The sequence below is a fragment of the Heptranchias perlo genome, chromosome 31 (genome assembly GCF_035084215.1).
Source record: "Heptranchias perlo isolate sHepPer1 chromosome 31, sHepPer1.hap1, whole genome shotgun sequence".
Classification (NCBI taxonomy): Eukaryota; Metazoa; Chordata; class Chondrichthyes; order Hexanchiformes; family Hexanchidae; genus Heptranchias; species Heptranchias perlo.
Genome location: NC_090355.1, coordinates 31,497,479 through 31,517,660, shown reverse-complemented (window position 1 = coordinate 31,517,660; position 20,182 = coordinate 31,497,479). Strand labels below are relative to the sequence as shown.

The following is a 20,182-nucleotide window of genomic DNA, read 5'->3' as shown; positions in this document are numbered from 1 at the left end:
AATGGACACTTGCTCTCCAATGGCTAGAAATTCCTTGACACGTTCCATTTGTCCCATGGGTGGCTCCAAAGCTTTGACCGCGGGGTAAAGGTAACTCGTGGAGGAAATTAGCCATGCCCTTGGTCTACTTGTTGCCAGGCCGATCCCAGTGGCCCCTCCAGCGACCTAGTTTGGGGCAGACTTGTGGCGGGAGCATGCTAGAAGGCCCAAACAAATTCGGGGCATAACTGTGTCAACCGGTCTTGATAAATAGGATATTATAAGAAACAGTAATTGCTTGAAGAGAAGCAGTCTTTTGACATCTGGAACAGAATGACATGTGTGACCCTTCAGCATTGCTGACCATCCCTTATTCTCTTCTGCTGGGATATAGTTCCATTGCCACCAGCTGGCTAGTCGACTGTGGGGGATATTACTCCCTAATCTGATTCAGCACTCTCATGATGTCCACGTGTGTGCATTTTCCAATCGGGGTCAGGAGTGGGAATTTTGACTGATTTCCCACCACCTAGCCCGGGAGCACTGAGTCCAATTGTAACGCTCCGACTGCCACCTGAGACCAGCCAAGCCGGCCTAGACTGGGAATTCGAACCTGGGGCGTCCTGGTTTGTATACTCAGCAACATGCTGCTTATACAAGCAAGCCATTATCAGCAAACACAGTTCTGATGAAGGCCCCATCAGTGATGCTGACTTATTTTATCTTTCAGAAGCTGTGCGTTTGGACAATTTTCTGTTCTTTCAATTGTGCGGAACTTGTGTTATTTTCTTCTTCCCTTTAGCCTTACAATACTATCCATTTATTATGTACAAACATCCACGGTCTTTGAATTTCCATTCCAGAGCAGAGAAGAAACTCCCTAAAGAATTCTGGCAGGAATCACGAGGCAACTCACAAATCTCGAAGCTCCTCAAAGTCACCGAGCCTGAAGACAACAGCAAAAGTGGAAGGTAAACGGTCAAAATACTTGCAATGAGTTAGTTGCATCCTTTGGAAAAAATCTATCCCACGTCTGTGTACCAGAGATAAGGGTCCGAGACGCAGGTGTCAAGCACTTGGTTTTAGCCATGGCTCAGTGGGTAGCACTCTCTCACCTGGCACAAAATCTAGACTGACTCTCCCAGTGCAGTACTGAGGGAGTGCTGTACTGTCGGAGGTGCCGTCTTTCAGATCAGACATTAAACCCCATCTGCTCCCTCAGGTGGACGTAAAAGGTCCCTTGGCACTATTTCGAAGAAGACCATGGGAGTTCTCCCCGGTCTCCTGGCCAATATTTATCCCTCAAACAACAGCAATTATTTTTCAATTTCATTTTTAAAAAAATGGGTTAGGTGAAGTATTCTATATATTTCCACTGTGTGGGCAAGTCACAGAAAAAACAAAACCCGTCAACTCCATAAAACTCCATCAGAAAGTTTATATTAATTAAAAAACTGTAGACTTTAGATCATGTTATAAATTTTTTATGCTTAGCTTCTGTAGTTACCTTTTCTCCTGACTGCCTCTCTCCTGATTTGAAACTCCACCGGTTTATCTGTAATCTCCGTCCGTTTCGTTGATTAAAAGAAAATTGGCCCTCGTTGAATGGCTGCTTGTTCTCTCAGGTGAAATTACCTAGAATTTACAGCACAGAAACAGGCCATTCGACCCAACAGGTCTGTGCCGGTGTTTATGCTCCACACAGGCCTCCTCCCTCCCTACTTTATCTCCTGCTATCAGCATATCTCTCTCTTCCTTTCTCCTTCATGTGTTTATCTAGCTTTACCTCCTCCAACCCTCTGAGATCTCTGCGTTCCTCCAATTCTGGCCTCTTGCGCATCCCCGATTTTCATTGCTCCACCAATGGCGGCAGTGTTTTCAGCTGCCTAGGCCTTAAGCTCTGGAATTCCCTCCCTAATCCTCTCTGCCTCTCTATCTCTCTCTCTCTCCCCTGTTAGATCTACCTCCTTGACCAAGCTTTTGGTCACCTGTCCTAATATCTCCTTATGTGGCTCAGTATCAAATTTTGTTTGATAATCGCTCCCGTGAAGCACCTGGGGACATTTTACTACGTTAAAGGTGCTATATAAAAGTTGTTGTTCCTCCTCTTAAATGTATCTTAAATTGAGCAACTGTGAACACAATGATGGACAGGACTCACTCAGGAGCGGGAAGGTATTGGAGATGGGGAAAAGGGCTGTTTGACTGGCAGTCAAGAATCATTCAATCGGGGTAACGAAGATTCTGCTCACTTTTTTTTATTCGTTCATGGGATGTGGGCGTCGCTGGCGAGGCCAGCATTTATTGCCCATCCCTAATTGCCCTTGAGAAGGTGGTGGTGAGTCGCCTTCTTGAACCGCTGCAGTCTGTGTGGTGACGGTTCTCCCACAGTGCTGTTAGGAAGGGAGTTCCAGGATTTTGACCCAGGGACGATGAAGGAACGGCGATATATTTCCAAGTTGGGATGGTGTGTGACTTGGAGGGGAACAGGTGGTGTTGTTCCCATGTGCCTTCTGCCATTGTCCTTCTAGGTGGTAGAGGTCGCGCGTTTGGGAGGTGCTGTCGAAGAAGCCTTGGCGAGTTGCTGCAGTGCATCCTGTGGATGGTACACACTGCAGGCACAGTGCGCCGGTGGTGAAGGGAGTGAATGTTTAGGGTGATGGATGGGGTGCCAATCAAGCGGGCTGCTTTGTCCTGGATGGTGTCGAGCGTCTTGTGTGTTGTTGGAGCTGCACTCATCCAAGCAAGTGGAGAGTATTCCATCACACTCCTGACTTGTGCACTGTAGATGGTGGAAAGGCTTTGGGGAGTCAGGAGGTGAGTCACTCGCCGCAGAACACCCAGCCTCTGACCTGCTCTTGTAGCCAATCGGTGGGGGAAGCCGATGTGCTGGGAGGATGGTTGTGTTGGGTGACCAGGGGACGGGGTGGTTGGAGGTGGGAGGGTCATGTGATGATACCTCCAGGAATACGTCCAACCAGAGTTGGCAACTCTAAGCTGTAGTTGATAGAGACTACATACATAGACTCGTGGTAATAGGACCTTACTATCAACAAACTATAGATTTACTATTTTACCCTCATGCAGGAGATGATGAGACAGGCTTGAGGGATCAGCTAGTCTTTTCCTGTCTGCCAATTTGGTATTTTTTTGTATGTAATATCTATTCTTTCTTTAAATGGTCAAAATCCCACATCTGTGGTCCTTTTTTAAGCCTTGGCAACCAAACGCTGTCGAGGTTGGAACAAGATGTGGGCTGGGTGCCAGTGAGTTGGCATGGGATTAGCTAGTGTGGTTTTAACATTAGAATCCCACACCTGCATGGTGCGGGGAGTCAAGTGTAGAAATATTCTGAAAGTAACATTTAATGGAAGAAAATTTGGGTAATATGGTTCAATGTGTCTGACCTTTTAATACAGAGAGGTAAATAGGCTTGACTTAATCTGGGTTTTTTGAGTAATGATGCCACATACTGGGATTTAAGGTTTGATATCTGAAGATTTGAGAGTAAGGATTTTAAAATAGCTAAATAAGATGGAAAAGGTTTGCTGAATCAAATGTAAGAAATACGATTTGGTGAATGCAAAACTTGGCACTTTCTTTTCAACTTGCCAGTTATGGGAGGTCAAAAGTCAAGGGCAAAGGTCGCAATCAATGTGGCTTGAAGCTCTCCGGATGGCTCAGTGAGCAGCTGGCTCATGCAGACCATGAAGCTCCCAGGTGCCGTCTCCAGTCTGTGCTGAATTAGATTTTCTGAACTGTGCTGGGTTTCGGGAAGGGAAAATTGGCCACAGTCCCTGTTCCTGATTGCGAACCAGCAACTCCCCGCTGGAAGTGTGTGTATGTAATATCCAGTGAGGACAGGACTGGGGCTGCCCATGCAGTCGAATACTCTGCTGGCACCCACTGTTGAGGCTCACCTATGAATACTTGTCACTTGGGTGAGGTACTGGAAGTCAATCAGTGCTCTTGGAGCTGGTCCTCAGGAAAGAGATACCACCCTGGGGGAGGGGGGAGAAGAGAGAGTAGAGAAAACTGGCAAGTAAAAAGAAACACGAGTAGCTTGAGGCCTATGGGAATGTTGCTGGGGTGATGGAGATTGCAACTTAAACCTCCATTGCCTCTTCAGATATTTGATGTAATCACGAGATCACTCAGTAATGACCGATATAACCCTATACTGTCTTTGTACTGTGTACCTTCAACTAAAACACAGTATAACCTAGATATTACTGTTAGTGATATTGGCAGATAAATGGTTCATGAGTTCATGTGATTTTATTATTTTAATGGAGACATTAACCCTGTGTTTAAAATAGTGACAAAGGAATGTCATAGAAATGGTGTAAGCATTTGTCTGCTATTACCTCCAACAATAATTTATAGATTTTTTTTTTACATACTGTGCATTAATAACAATGTATTGTGCTCCCTTATTGTATAATACAACTCTTCTTAACACTGCTCCATGTTGAGCTACCGTTCTCCTTTGTGAACAACGTGACGATCATTGCCATAAGTAGACCTCATTGTTTACGAAATGAAATCTGTATCTTTACTCTCTGCCTCATTGAGTTTAGCGTAGCCCCGGTCTAACGATTCTTTTTGCTGGTGAACATGTGGGATGCTCACTACATCTCCTGTCGATCCAGACAAAGGATGATAGCTCCATGTTCAATCTCTTCATTCAGGCTAAACCACTGTCCCCCTCATGGATGTGTTCCCACAGGCATCACCAGGAATATTTAGGGATTCCAACCCATCCTCCGATCGTGAGGCCCCTCCCGAATCTCCTCCCATCCACTTACCCGAGTGCCGGGGACCGATCCTTCGGGTCCCCGACAGCGACCTCCTGTCCCCCCACCCTGATATCCCGCTCCCACCTGACGGCTGCCTGCTGCTTCCCTCCGGGTATGGGCGGGAATCTGATGGGACGAATGTAGACACGGCTCGGGAGTTAAAATCTCCCGGGCTTCGTGCCGCCGAGGTCTGGGCTGTTTTGCCATCTGCCTTGGCCCCAGCCCACGTGACTCTCGCTCCGAGTTAAAATCGGAGCTTGGAGGTTCAGTTGCCATTCGTAAGTTGCTTGAATTTCGCTCTCAACTACAACCTTGTAACTCTCCCTGGTTTCCATTATTCTAATGGTACTCGGCAGGAGCGCTAAGTCCTGCTCATCCATCACCCTACATTGGCACCCAGTGCAGCAATGCCCCAATTTCAAAATTCTCATCCTCGTGTTCAAATCCCTCCATGGCCTCGTCCCTCCCTATCTCTCTAACCTCATCCAGCCCTACAACGCTCCCAGATCTCTGCGTTCCTCCAATTCTGGCCTCTTGTGCATCCTCCACTTCCTTCGCCCCGCCATTGGTGGCCGTACCTTCAGCTGGCTAGGCCCTAAGCTCTGGAATTCCCTCCCTAAACCTCTCCATCTCTCTACCCATCTCTCCTCCTCCTAAGTCACTCCTTAAAACCTACCTCTTTGACCAATCTTTTGGTCACCTGCCCTAATGTCTCTTTCTTTGGCTCGGTGTCAATTTTTTTTGGTCTGATTACACGCCTGTGAAGTGTCTTGGGACGTTTCGCTACATTAAAGGCGCTATATAAATGCAAGTTGTTGTTGCTGCTCCATGTATCTCAGGACTTGGACTCAGAGCTTGGAGTACGGAGCTAATGCTGGATGTGGGGCTCAGGAGGGAAGCCAGAGACTAGGAGAGCAAAAAAAAAACAAATGGAATTGCTTTCTCCCCCTCGAGTAAGTCACTGGTCAGGCGGACAGCCCTTGACAAAGTGTTGGTATTTACCCCTGTGTAATATCTATGGAAAATATGGACAGGTGTGCTTGAAAGTGGGATTCCTGACTGTGCCTCAGTTCAGTTGAGATACGGTATCGTGTGAGAGCGATTGCGTAGTTTCCGAGAGGTCGAACTGGAGAGAATAGGGAAGGTTAATCTTAGAATACAATGTATTGATTGGCAGCACGGAACATTACAGCCCTTTTTGTGTATTCCAGCCCGACTGTGCTGCTTTGAAATGCATTAAAATTATTTCCTCGAACAGATTGCTGCAAAAGGAAGAATTGCCTGGCTCTCCCTCTGAGACCGGGCAGTGAGGCGATGACACGAGTGGCATTTATCATTGTAACTGCCACTGTCAGAGGCTTTTTATTGGTCATTTGTTTCTGTCAGGCATGATGTCAGAGCAGTGTTGCTCAAAGATGGATTGAAGTTCAGAGGTCACGTTGCCAGCACCACAGGATTTAATGGGAACAATCATCGAGGTTTTTTATTTTTATTTTTGCAGTCACATGACGAAGTTGTTAACGTTTTCCAAACTTGCCCATTTATTTTATTTTTGACGTTTGATTGGAGCTCCGGGGTTTATAAGGGTACCTCAAAGTGACCTCTTTTCTCTCCTCTCAAACGCTTCCTGTGAAAGTGTTCTGCGGGTGAGACGGGATTAATGCCGCCCCCTTTCTGCTTCCAACGGCGCCCATGTGTCTCTGGGTCTGACTTCATCAACCTTCCTGGCTGTGGTGTGCACGCTGCATTGTGTTCCATCCTGAGCTCAGCTTCTTGCTCTATCGCTAAGACCTCCCATTGCCTGCGTTTACCCCTACTTCTCCCCAGGAGTTGATATGATAGAGAGAGATCGAGAAGTCTCTTCCTCCAAAAAGCTGTTGAGGCTGGGGGTCAATTGAAAATGTTAAAACTGAGATTGATAGATTTTTGTTTGGCAAGGGTATTTAAGGTTATAGAACCAAGGCGGGTAGATGGAGTTAAGGTACAGATCAGCCATGATCTATATGAATGGTGGAACAGGCTTGAGGGGCTGAATGACCTACTCCTGCTCCTATGTTCTTATGTTCCAGCGCTGCTGAAACCCTAATCCAAACCTTCACTGCCTCGAGGACTGAATCCTCTAATGCATTTTCTTGCTGGCCTCTGCTTGTCACAACCTGAGCTAATCAATAGCTCTGAGGTGTCGGCCCTTTTCCCACAGACTCCTGCATGCCCACCATCCCATGTCCCACTGGTTTCTTGCACCCAAGCCTTGTTCCGCCCTGTCAGGGTAATCTGCTCACACTCTGAGAATGTAGAGGACCGCACTAAAATATAGGAAGACATAGAGGCTTGTAGAGTGGGCAGATAAATAGCTAATGAAATTTGGTGGAGCGAAGCGGGGGGTGGTTCATTTTGGTAAAGGGAATAAGGAGGCCATTTACTCCTTGGAAGGTAAGAAACTAAATGGGGTAGAAGAACAGAGATCTGGGAATAGATACATAAATTGCTAAATGTAGCAACACAAATTGATAAGACTTTGATTCAATCAACTAAAAAGCCCACTTGATGCCTGAATACAAATAGTTATTTTGTATCTCAACATGTAGGAGATAAAGCTTGTCTAATATGTTTAATTGTATTGATACACTAAGTATTGTTTGATTTGTAGCAATCTCCAATCTTAATCAGAATGTTGCATGCGAAATTATTTTATTTTGATGTGGAAAAGAGAACATCTGAAGGCTCCTCAGAAAAGTTGGTTTTGGTGCTGAAAAAGGTGAAAGCAGATGTTTTGGGACAGTAAAGTAGAGCTCTCCTGACAGGTGATGGTTTGAAAAGATGGCACAGTCTCTTCCACCAAAAGCTGAAGATGGAGATGGGTGAGATTGAGAGTGAGATCGGGAACTCAGTTCATCAAATTGACAGACATTTGAACTAAATTGGAAGTTATCCCTGACATTCTCATTATGTTTATTATATTTCACTTTCATTATTTGCTATTTCTTCTGCTTCATTTTGCCATTTGTTAGTAAAGTTATTTGTAGCTTTATTCGGTAAACTTCTGATGTACATGGTCACGTCTGCGATTTCAGCAATAATTTGGTAGCGTGATGCAAAACTATGTAAATACGTGAAAGCAGATTACTCCAACTGAGGTCGTTGATAACCCTGGAGATACATTCTGTAAGGGTGTTAAAAATTGGATAGCCAGGTGGTGAAGGATAGAATATTAGAGCCTGGTCTTCAGTTGCTTCCAAGCCTTTATTCACAGAGCTCCACATGACTCACACAACACCCAGATAAACTCTCCTATAAAAAGGATACAAGAGAGTCCCCAATTGATATGCACAATGTAAATACAATTAACACTGATATATAAATCACATGATACAATTAACAAAGGGTACCGTATCTGGATCGTAGGGGACAAAGTTCCACTTGCAGGAACAGCCATTAGACCATTGGAAGAGGAGACTGCACTAAAAACCCGGCACCCTATCACTTCTCTCCTGAAGGGATCAACTCAAAACATTGTTCAAAGCTAACCCCAGCCCACTTGTGTTTCTACCAGGACCCCACACTTCTGGTGTTTTTGCATGGAGAGAAGGCCAGAAGCTGGTAAGAATGTTGTTGGGCCCACCTCCTAAGCTTCCAAAGAGCCCAGCCGAAACTCTAGATCCAAATGACCGGAACGGCCTTGACCTATCAGGTAACTTTTAAAACTGTTTTGCCCAAAAAAAAGGCTTTGTCTGCTAATGTCCCCTTTGTGCTTTTTCTTGTGGCCTTCATGGTGAGTGGTGGTGCAGCTGAATGAAATATTTCTCTACTCTGCCCCAATACTGGTGTCCATCACTTCCAGGCGTAGCAGAGGCTGGATGCCGGGCAAAGCTCCTTCCACTCTGTCCCAGCAATGTTCAGTATACAATAGTATGACTTTGCTATTTCCTACTCCCACCAAAACCGCCCTAACCCTTCGAGTAATCCTACCAATTAGGGTCAAGTCATCGGCGGGATGGTCTTCTAGATTTCACCTCATTGCACGACTCCTTTTTGTTATTTTTTATTCAATTTTCTTGGTGACTAAAACTGTGTGATGCTTATGTTATTATTAGTATTGTAATTGTCTTCAGACCTGTGCCTATGGTATTGCTGTGTCAAAATGGCACTCTCCATTATCTACCAGTTTCAATTGTTCACTATGGGTGTCTCCTCCATTAAAGTGGATATTTGAAGTTGCATTGTAATCAGTTTTGTTTGAAACTGATACTAAGGAGTGAGTTGAAGATTTCATTCTTAGGGTTCTGATAAGTTTCAAAAGTCTATGACACCGTATGAGCCACTTGGATAGCATTCAGCAATAACAACTTGCATTTGTACAGGGATGCTAATATATTCCAGAGCATTTACCACAGAATGAATAGGAAACCATGCAAGGGGGAAATGAACAGATAGAATGGAGTTAAGGATGGGAGTGAGAAGAAAGTTAAGAAATTTTTGGTATGCTTTTGAAAGCACTGAGGGAGGAGGTTAATTCGAGGGATTTTGGGCGGGGGTTCGGTGTGAGTAGCCTCGAGGAGGTGTGAAATAAATAGCCTGTTTTCTAAAATTGTTTTTTGATCAAGATTTGGTTATTAATTCCTTTTAATTTTTTTTTTTCCCAGTGATGAAATAATCAAAACCCGACCATACCCCCTCCCAACTCTGTCCTGCCCCTATCCAATTTTGGGTGGGAATCCTTGCTTTATACCTCCCCCTTGTTATCCATTATCTCAGTACACATTTCCAGCATTCTGTAATTACTTTTTTTTATATATAAAAACAGATCAACAAGTAAAAGACCCACGCAGCATTCCAGTGGAACACGAAAGATCCACTTCATTGGAAACGAGTCCTGGGAGAAGACTCTATATTTTAAATGATGGTGGTCATTTTTGTACTTCTCTTAAAACTGGTCTATTGGACCCCGGCCAGTCTGGTTTTCAGGGCTTGCGAGCAGCTGAAATCTCGGGTGGTTTACAATCTGAAAAAAACACTGGAAAGAACCAAAACTCTACTTGGAGGATGACAAATGGCAGCCCGAGCCTTGAAAGGGAGAGCGGTGAAGATAGTCAGAGGGGCCTCGCGAGTTCTAAGGGACAAAAATACCTTTTGCGTCATAAAGACGAGCGAGGCGGTCCGAGCCCTGGTAGCAGCAGCTCGCCAAGAAAATACATCCCGAAATCGGGATCGCATCCCAGCAGGAAGAGAAGTCTTTCACCTCCGAAATGTAGAGCGCGTTCCTCCAGCCCGTTCCCGAACAATCCTGGGGAGGAAAACCAGGAGGGGGGAGGAGCCGGGACTGAAGAGCAGCCGCCATCCCCGCGGGCTCGCAGTTACAACGCTGATGAGGTCCGCGAGTATATGAACAGGCAGCTGGCCGTACGCAGGAAGAAGGAGAGAGAAGAGAAGCAGTCAGTAAAACAAGCCATGGAGGTGAAGAAGAAACGGCTGCAGGAAGTGTACAGGAAACAAAAAGAGGCTTTCTCCCAGAGAAAGAGGGGGAAACAGAAGAACACTTTGCTGCCTCAGCAATTCGTACACCACGAGGAAGAATCTGCCAGGAAAGTGAGTTCCTGCCGAAAACAAAATTTCACAATTTTATACGGTTATCAAATTTTGGCCGAAGCTTTCCTCGGTCAGCATCAGGCACAACTGAGCGCTGCAGGAGCTGGCTGGTATCAATAAAAGTGACCGTGAAGCTGTCGGATTGTCGTAACAACCCAATTGGTTCACTTGATGCCCTTTAGGGAAGGAAACCTGCCATCCTTACCCGCTCTGGGCCTACATGTGACTCCAGTCCCCACACCAATATGGTTGACTCATAACTGCCCTCTGAAGTGGACGAGCAAGCCACTCTGTTGTATCAAACTGCCTTACCAGTTTCTCAGGGCAAAGAGGGATGGGCAATAAATGCCGGCCTTGCCAGCAGCGCCTACATCTTGAGAATTAATTTTTGAAATGAGGCAAATAGGGCCAAGCTATCACAAATTTGGTTTAAAGACTTATTCCTTGTACTTTACTCATGAGGAGAGTATCAATGTTCATGTATTGAATCACACAAGACATAACACATTGCTGTGTGTGTATTTCTCCTCCCTTTTTCTGTCTCCCCCTCAACCACCACCAGCCCAACAATGCCAAGACCACTTGGTGCATGCTGACATTCTGGCTTGTTCATATTTGCCCCCACTGAATTATCTTAGTATTTCATTTTGATAAACCCTCGGAGTCAGAGTGATTTAATATTTTTGAGCCACCCCTCCCTTTACTTGAATTTGTTTATTGTATAAAAAACAACTGGAGATGGTTCAGTGGGTAAATGTACGGGTGTGGGAAAGGTTTCCTCTCGGTCACCGTGTGTTAGCTGAAGCAGAAACACAACCAGGAGATCTCCTCCGACCGCTGTTTCCGGTGAACTGAAGAGTAGGCGGCTTATTAAACATTGACTCCTGTCCTGCTGTGCAGCTAACGTGCAGCAATTTTACATCATAGTGTGGTGCTGAATCATACCAATCAGGAAGGTGCCATTTTCCAATCTCGAGCCTGTGTTGGATTAGCTGATCTCAGCCCGGGGTGTTAGTAGGGGTGCGACGAGCGGCCTCCTGTCCCAGGACTATGCAGGGGGGTAAAATCCCACCCTGATTGCCATCCACTAAGCCTGCTGGAAAGTTTGTCCCTTTCTCACTCACTGGTAGCCACTGCCGCTGCCGCTGCCCCGGCTGTGATCAGCTAACTCAGCATCGAATGGGGGATCAAACGTGGGACTTCACTGGTCCATATGACTCAGCCATTCACTGCCTTGACAATCGGGGGAGCCCTAAAAGCACTATTGTAAGAAAATTAGGGGTGGGGAGAGACCAATTGGTATGTGGATAACAGATATGGTTTATTGAGTCACGGAATACAAAATATAATCTACTTAAGATTTAAGTCATCGTTACAAAGAAAGCGAGTAAGTGATATTGTCCGATCCTCTGGAAGGGGTGCAAATCTTGACTCTTGTCTTGCGACACACCACTTGGCATTTTGTCCCTACTTTTATACTCGTTCCCACCCACTGTCTCCCTTATAAGAAGTGGTTTCCCTCACTTTGTTGGCAATCATATGCAACTTATTTCATAAAAACATAAGAAAATAGGAGCAGGATTAGGCCATACAGCCGCTCGAGCCTGCTCCGCCATTCAATAAGATCATGGCTGATCTTCGACCTCAACTCCACTTTCCCGCCCAATCCCCATATCACTTGATTCCCCGAGAGTCCAAAAATCTATCGACCTCAGCCTTGAATATACTCAACGACTGAGCATTCACAGCCCTCTGCGGTAGAGAATTCCAAAGATTCACAACCCTCTAAGTGAAGAAATTCCTCCTCATCTTAGTCTTAAATGGCCACCCTCTTATCTTGAGACTATGCCCCCTAGTTCTAGCCTCTCCAGCCAGGGGAAACAGCCTCTCAGCATCTACCCTGTCAAGCCTTCTCAGAATCTTATATGTTTCAATGAGATCACCTCTCATTCTGCTCAATCTCTCCTCATAGGACAACCCCATTTCTAAGTTACCATGATTATATTCTTTCTAACAGGATTATCTATATTTAAACTCTTGTCCTGAAAACTGTTTCTAAACCATTTTGTTTCATTTGGAACAGAAGAAGATGTGATTAAAATGCGAAGAAATGACCCAATGATAGAGATTGTGACATCTGTTGTGTCTTTGAGATGTGTGTTGGTTTACAGATGAAAAAAGTTTGCCAAACGTTTACTCATGAAATAGTGTCCCTTTAAAGAAAGCCGTGCCTTTATTGGTCAGAGATTGGGAAACTGATTGGGAGTCCAAAGATTCCATTATGGTCCTTCCTGTTGGCGACTAGTTATTATAAAGAAGAGGAGAATGATAATTGAGGGTCCAGGCAATGTTACGAGCGAGTTGTAATAAGCACAGTTGGTTGGTAATTAGGCTAAGAATTCAGACTTCTGATGGGAGCCCCGCCTGTAACCTGCGGAATGTAACCGGTCGATTAATTTCTTTGCTCAGCCGCCCACTGTGTAACTTTCAGTAATTGCAATTGTACAGCATTTGTCAGCTGAGGGACGGTCATGGCTCATGGGTGTGCTGTAGGGAAGCTGAGCTGTCTAATTACTGTAAAACTGAGCATAAGAGTTGCACCTTTCAGTCCTTTCCTCTCATTACAAAGGTGACTTTCAACTGAAAATTTCAGAATTGAGATTGATAGATTTTTGTTCGGCAAGGGTACTAAGGGTTATGGAACCAAGGTAGTTAGATGGAGTTAAGATAACAGATCAGCCATGATCTAATTAAATGGTTGAACTGGCTTGAGGGGCTGAATGGCCGACTCCTGTTCCCATGTTCCTTCCTAACTGGTGCAACCTATATGGCTTTTATTGAAATAGTAACCGTAACATGCAACTTATTTTGTTGTAATTTGGCTGAGATTGTTGGATTAGAAACTGTGTTTGGGTATCGTGTCTAATCTCGTGCTGGAATTCACGAACAAAATGAATTTATTATTGATCTGCTCACTTTCTTTCTAATAGGAAAATAGAGTGAGTGCAGCTCAAGTGATTAAAGACCGGGCACCAGCACAGGGCAGGACCGAGCCTGGAGACCTAGAGGAAAGGTAACGTTTCTCAAAGTCAAGTTGGGATTTGAGAACTAACTGTTCCAGCAGCTCTCCAAATGGCTAAGTGAGTGAGTATCCAGTGTAGGACAGAGTCGCAGAGACCACGAAGGTCCGTGGCTTTTGATCCATGGTCTGTGCCAAATTAGTTGACCTCAACCAAGGAAGCAGAAGGAGCACGATGATCAGCAGTCTTGATCGAGGGAGGCAACAATCAGATTCCTGATCACTTGGCCAGTGGCCTCAACCAGCTTGAGTCTGGATGTAGAGTAAGGATGAGATCACACTCGATTGTCTCATCCTCCACAGTGCCGACATGTACTTTCAAGGTCCACACACAAAGAATGGCCTCTTGGATGAGTAACAGGAGGGCTCCTGGTGCCTGTGTGCCGTACCCTTGTATAAACGACACTGTCGATGTTTGCTTCCCTTGCTGTTGAGCCTTCACAGGTTTGATGCCAGCAGTTGAAGTGATTTTACCCTTTTTCATTTTTGGGCCATCCTTCAGTGACTGCGCCTCACAAATAGTCAGTCATCCTCGCAGGAGGATTGACGAATGTCGTGTTTTGGTTTGTTAACCTTTACCACAGAATTCCACCCATTTTTACATTGGAATGTTGCTAGGCGACAGGATGGGCTTGTTCATCAGTGGAAATCTGGAACTCTTTTTCCACCCCACCCCTCCACCCGCCAATAAGCTGTTGAGACTGGGGGTGTGGGGTTAATTGAAAATTTCAACACTGTGATTGATAGATTTTCGTTAGGCAAGGGTATTAAGGGTTACGGAACCAAGGTGGGTAAATGGAATTAGGATACAGATCAGCCGTGATCTAATTGAATGGCGGAACAGGCTCGAGGGGCTGAATGGCCTACTCCTGTCCCTCGTGTTCCCAGCTGATAACCCCCTAACAGGCCTTTTCAGCAACACGGTTTGCGCTGATGTGGAGCAGTTTGGCTTTGTGTCGACACAAATGGTGTCGTGTAATTTGGGAGTGAATTTGTCCAGATCGCATTCTGGCAAAGCAACGTGAAGCCACTCTAGGGGATCAGCAGTCACCGCGTTGGCTTCTCACTGCAGTGAAACCACAACTGGTACAAAACAAACATTTAAAAAGTTCCCAGATGATCAGACAAGACCATTCAGGGGGTTTTTTTGTAACATTTTTCACCCTGTTAACTGTCCTGTTAGCTCTTCATCATCTGTACGTCTGTGCTTACTCATGCATTAGACTGAGCACAGATGTACGGCGTTCCGCTTTACATGACCAGAGAGCGACGTGCAGCTGGCAGTACAGCTCCGGTCTGCTGGCTCTGCAGCACTGACGGTAGGTACTGGGGTCAAATCGAGACCTGCAGTCAGGCAGTGGCATAATAGTGGCATTACTTTTGGTGAGCCACTTTCGCATTGAAAGAAAGTAAGTACTTGCATTTATATGGCACTTCTCACAACCTCAGGACTTCCCAAAGCGTTTTACAGCCAATGAAGCACTTTTGAAGTGTAGTCACTGTTGTAATGTAGGAAACGCAGCAGCCAATTGATGCACAGCAAGGTCCCACAAACAAGATAATCTGATTATTATTGATGTTGGTTGTGGGATAAATAACGGCCACTTCGAAATATTGCCATTGGGATCTTTAACGTCCACCTGAGAGGGCAGATTGGGCCTCGGTTTAAGTCTCATCGGAATGACGGCATCTTCAACAGTGCAGCACTCCCTCAGTACTGCACTGGGAGTGTCAGCCTGGATTACGAGGCCTCAAGCCTGTGGTAATGCTGTCGGCTTCTGACGTGCGAGAGCCCCAAAGTAAACTTGCTGGCCGGAGGTGACCCACCAGGCTCACCAATCGAGTATGCAGGGCTGACGTACGCCATGTTGAGAACATGCAGCAGGAGTGGAAGGTCCGGCCACAACACTTATCACAGACAAAAGGTCGCTTGTGATTGTGTCGTCAACCGAGATCAGACATTATCGAATGTTCCGGCTCGTGAGTCCATGTCACTGCCATGTGATCCGTCTGGACTGATGCCTGAAGTAGCCTGGTTCCCAGCCTTGTGAAGTGTTAAATTATGGCCTGTCAAATGCCAATTAGAGACTTCAAATTAATTTATTGCACAATAAATCGGGTTGTCTGATTTAATTTTGTTTTAATTGAGGTCTCCTTTCATTGCTCCAGTGCTGTGCGGCACAGATCCTGTTGAGAATCACTCAACAGTGGCAGCTAATTGCTTTAGACTGTTTTCTGTGGTTAAATCCTCCGAGCTTGACACATTGAAAGATGATACAACGAAATAAGTTTCTGGCACAACCATTACAATCAGACCTGCTGTAGCTGTACATTTACATCACCCACTTCTGGTCTCACCCCATCAACTTCTCATTCCCACATCCCTAACCCTCTCACCCCCACCCCTTCAACCATCCTCCCTTGCCTCCCCTCCTGCCCACTCGCTCCCCCTCCCATCACCCCCTCCCCCTCCCATCACCCCCTCCTACACTCACGCCCGTCTACACCTTCCAACCCTCTCTCCTACTCCCACCCTCTCACCTCCGACCCTCACCCCCTGCCTCTGCTATCCTGGTGTCTTGACTCATGCTGGGGTTCAGATTGATGGGTGGTCTCTGCTCTCCGATATCCCACCAGAGTGGCCGTTCTTCATGTGTAAGTCTCTTGCTGGTGACTTTCAGTAGCTCCGTGACCGTGGGGGCAACACATTGGGGGTCAATGTAACTTTTTTGCGATGGTGTAAATTGTGTGATGTTGGATTGGCTTCCCATTATGTCATTGGAAAGGAATATCGTGTGGGACGTGTAACGAGGAGGCGTGGAACGGACGTGGTGTGTAACGGATGGCCAATCCGGCATTGCCCGTCTTACATCATTGCCGAAGGTTAAAATTACCCCCCTTTTGGTCTGTTCTTGTACTTGGCCAAGTCCATACACTTTTCCACACTTTGAGTTTAAGAGGATTAAAGGATTTGATAGGGTTGATAGAGAGAAACTATTTCCTCTGGTGAGTGAGTCCAGAACAAGAGGGCATAACCTTAAAATTAGAGCTAGGCCGTTCAGGGGTGATGTCAGGAAGCACTTCTTCACACAAAGGGGAGTGGAAATCTGGAACTCTCTTTTTTCCCCCCATAAAACCTGTTGAAGCTGGGGGTCAATTGAAAATATTAAAACTGAGAATCTTAGAATCATCGAAAAGTTACAGCACAGAGGGAGGCCATTCGGCCCATCGAGTCTGTACTGCTCTATGCAAGAGCAATCCAGCTAGTCCCACTCCCCGGCCTATCCCTGTAGCCCTGCAAATTTTTTCCTTTCAAGTACTTATCTAGTTCCCTTTTGAAGGCCATGATTGAATCTGCCTCCTTCAGGCAGTGCATTCCAGATCACAACCACTTGCTGTGTTTTTAAAAAAAAAAGTTTTTCCTCATCTCACCTTTGGTTCTTTTGCCAATCACTTTAAATCTATGTGCTCTGGTTCTGACCCTTCTGCCAATGAGAACAGTTTCCCTCTATCTACTCTGTCTAATCCCTTCATGATTTTGAACACCTCTATCAAATCTCCTCGCAACCTTCTCTATTCCAAGGTGAACAATCGCAGCTTCTCCACTCTATCCACGTAACTAAAGTCCCTCATCCCTGGAATCATTTTTCGTAAATCTTTTCTGCACCCTCTCTAAGGACTTCACATCTTTCCTAAAGTGCGGTGGCCCAGAACTGGACACAATTCTCCAGTTGTGGTCGAACCAGTGTTTTATAAAGGTTCATCATGACTTCCATACTTTTGTACTCAGTTCCTCTATTTATAAAGCCCAAGATCCCGTATGCTTTTTTAACCACATTCTCAACCTGCCTGCCACCTTCAATGATTTGTTTACATATACCCCCAGATCTCTCTGTCCCTGTGCCCCTTTTAACATTGTGCCCTCTCGTTATATTGCCTCTCCTCATTCTTCCTACCGAAACGTACCACTTCACATTTTTCTGCATCAAGTTTCATCTGTCACGTGTCCTCCCATGCCACCAGCCTGTCTATATCCTCTTGAAGTCTATCACTATCCTCCTCACTGTTCACTACACTTCCAAGTTTTGTGTCATCTGCAAATTTTGAAATTGTGCCCTGTACACCCAAGTCCAAGTCATTAATATATATCAAGAAAAGCAGTGGTCCTAGTACCGACCCCTGGGGAACACCACTGTACACCTCCCTCCAGTCCGAAAAACAACAGTTCACCACTACTCTGTTTCCTGTTACTTAGCCAATTCTGTATCCATGCTGCTACTGCCCCTTTATTCCATGGGCTTCAATCTTGATGACAAGCCTACTATGCAGCACTTTATCAAATGCCTTTTGAAAGTCCATATGCACCACATCAACTGCATTGCCCTCATCTACCCTCTCTGTTACCGCATCAAAAAACTCTATCGAGTTAGTTAAACACGATTTGCCTTTAACAAATGCGTGCTGGCTTTCCCCAATCGATCTACACTTGTCCCAGTGATTGCTAATTCTGTCCAGCATTGTCGTTTCTTAAAGTTTCCCATTACTGAGGTTAAACTGACTGGTCTGTAGTTGCTGGGTTTATCCTTACACCCTTTTTTGAACAAGGGTGTAACATTTGCAATTCTCCAGTCCTCTGGCACCACCCCCGTATCTAAGGATGTTTGGAAGATTATGGCCAGTACCTCCACAGTACTTCCACCCTTACTTCCCTCAGCAACCTAGGATGCATCCCATCCGGACTGGGTGACTTATCTGCTTTAAGTGCAGCTAGCCTTTCAAGTACCTCCTCTTTATCAATTTTTAGCCCATCCAGTACTCAACTACATCTTCCTTTACTGAGACTCTGGCAGCATCTTCTTCCTTGGTAAAGACAGATGCAAAGTACTCATTTATTAACTTGCCTATGCCCTCTGCCTCCATGAGTAGATCTCCTTTTTGGTCCCTAATCGGCCCCACACGTGCTCTTACTACCTGTTTACTGTCCACATGCCTATAGAAGACTTTTGGATTCCTTTTTATGTTAGCTGCCAGTCTATTTTCATATTCTCTCTTTGCCCCTCTTTCCTTTTTCACTTCCCCCTCTGAACTTTCTATATTCAGCCTGGTTCTCACTTGTGTTATCAACCTGACATCTGTCATACACCCCTTTTTTCTGCTTCATCTTACTCTCTATCTCTTTTGTCATCCAGAGAGCTCTGGCTTTAGTTGCCCTACCTTTCTCCCTCGTGGGAATGTATCTAGACTGTACCCGAACCATCTCCTCTTTAAAGGCCGCCCATTGTTCAATTACAGTTTTGCCTGCCAACCTTTGATTCCAGTTTACCCGAGCCAGATCAGTTCTCATCCCACTGATATTGGCCCTCCTCCAATTGAGTGTTTTTACTTTAGAATGGAGATTGGTAGATTTTTGTTAGGCATGGGTATTAATGGTTATGGAACCAAAGCAGGTAGAAGGAGTTAAGATACAGATCAGGCATGGTCTAATTGAATGGTGGAACAGGCTCGAGGGACTGAAAAAGACATACTCCTGATGCTATGTTCCAGCCGGGATCACTGGGTGGTGATCAGCAGTGGGAACCTTGGCTGTATTCCACACCCCTTCTTCCCCGCCCCTCCCACCACGGCAAGGGGAATTGCAGCACCTTTCCCTGCTGCTTTGACTGAGATCGGCTGGTGAATTACAGCTGGGACCCTCATCCTCTCTATGACTCAGTGCAACAGCAGGCGGTGTCTTTACTCACCTCGGGGGAACTCACCTTAAAACAATTTAAGGTTAATTGAATTGAAAAGTTTGCCGTCATTGTGCTCCGAAGCATTTGGGCCTAAACTCTGGGAGTTTGCTGGGGTTGCACAGCCGGGACGATTGGAATCGGAGATCTCTGGCCTCTTGCGCATCCCCAAATTCCTTCTTTTTTTCTCATCCAGGCAGTTCTGGCTTTAGTTGCTCTACCTTTCTCCCTCGTGGGAATGTACCCGAACACCTCCTCGGCCGTGCCTTCAGCTGCCTTGGGCCTAAGCTCTGGAATTCTCTCCCAAACCTCTCTGCCTCTCTACCTCTCTTACCTCCTTTTTAAGTCGCCCCTTAAAACCTATCTCTTTGACACCTGTCCTAATGGCCCAGAAATTGCTCTGAGTGGTGAACCAACAATGCCCGCCACTCATTAGGTTTAAATCTCACCCACTAAGTATCTGCGGGCTTTTCGGCAGCAACTTCCTTTTAATGGTGACCTTAAACAAGTGCAGCGTTCTTTCCCGGGCTTCTCCGAGCTGTGAGAACGGGGGAAAGGATTTCTCTGTCCCCTTAACCAATCGGCTTGAAACATCCTTAACGTGCCACACAGACTAAGAATCAGATAGATTAAAAAATTCACTATAAAATCAGTTAGAGAAAGCGAAATAAAGAGAGGGTAAGATTAAGAGACAGAGATTAAAAAAAGACAAAGAATAAGTAAAAACAATTTAAATTTAAAACATTTTTTAAATGTCCAACAACAATTAAAATTGGGAGGAATGAGACTCCATGTTTTTAAATGTTAATTTTCAGTGCCAGTCATTAATACTTACTACACCATTAAAACTTAGTTTAGACCTAAAATAAAAACCCAGTGTACCTTTTTTTATGGAGAGATTAGTTCATTTCCAGCTGGGTTTTGCAGCAAGCCCGTGCTGGTCCATTCATTCAGCCGGCGAGCTGTCCTTCCCGCAAAGTTTTCAAACGAGCTGGGGAAATGGTAGAGCA

General features: G+C 45.5%; 1 protein-coding gene across 1 annotated transcript in view; it reads left to right on the top strand.

Moving 5' to 3' along the window:
- Positions 1 to 20,182, top strand: part of LOC137300352 (centrosome-associated protein 350-like) — a 125,490-nt gene that overhangs the window by 37,132 nt on the left and 68,176 nt on the right. The window contains exons 8-11 of the mRNA XM_067969436.1: positions 843 to 950; positions 8,332 to 8,469; positions 9,583 to 10,364; positions 13,355 to 13,437. Of these exons, the coding sequence (XP_067825537.1) occupies positions 843 to 950; positions 8,332 to 8,469; positions 9,583 to 10,364; positions 13,355 to 13,437 (1,111 nt within the window). The remainder of the gene's footprint in view (positions 1 to 842; positions 951 to 8,331; positions 8,470 to 9,582; positions 10,365 to 13,354; positions 13,438 to 20,182) is intronic.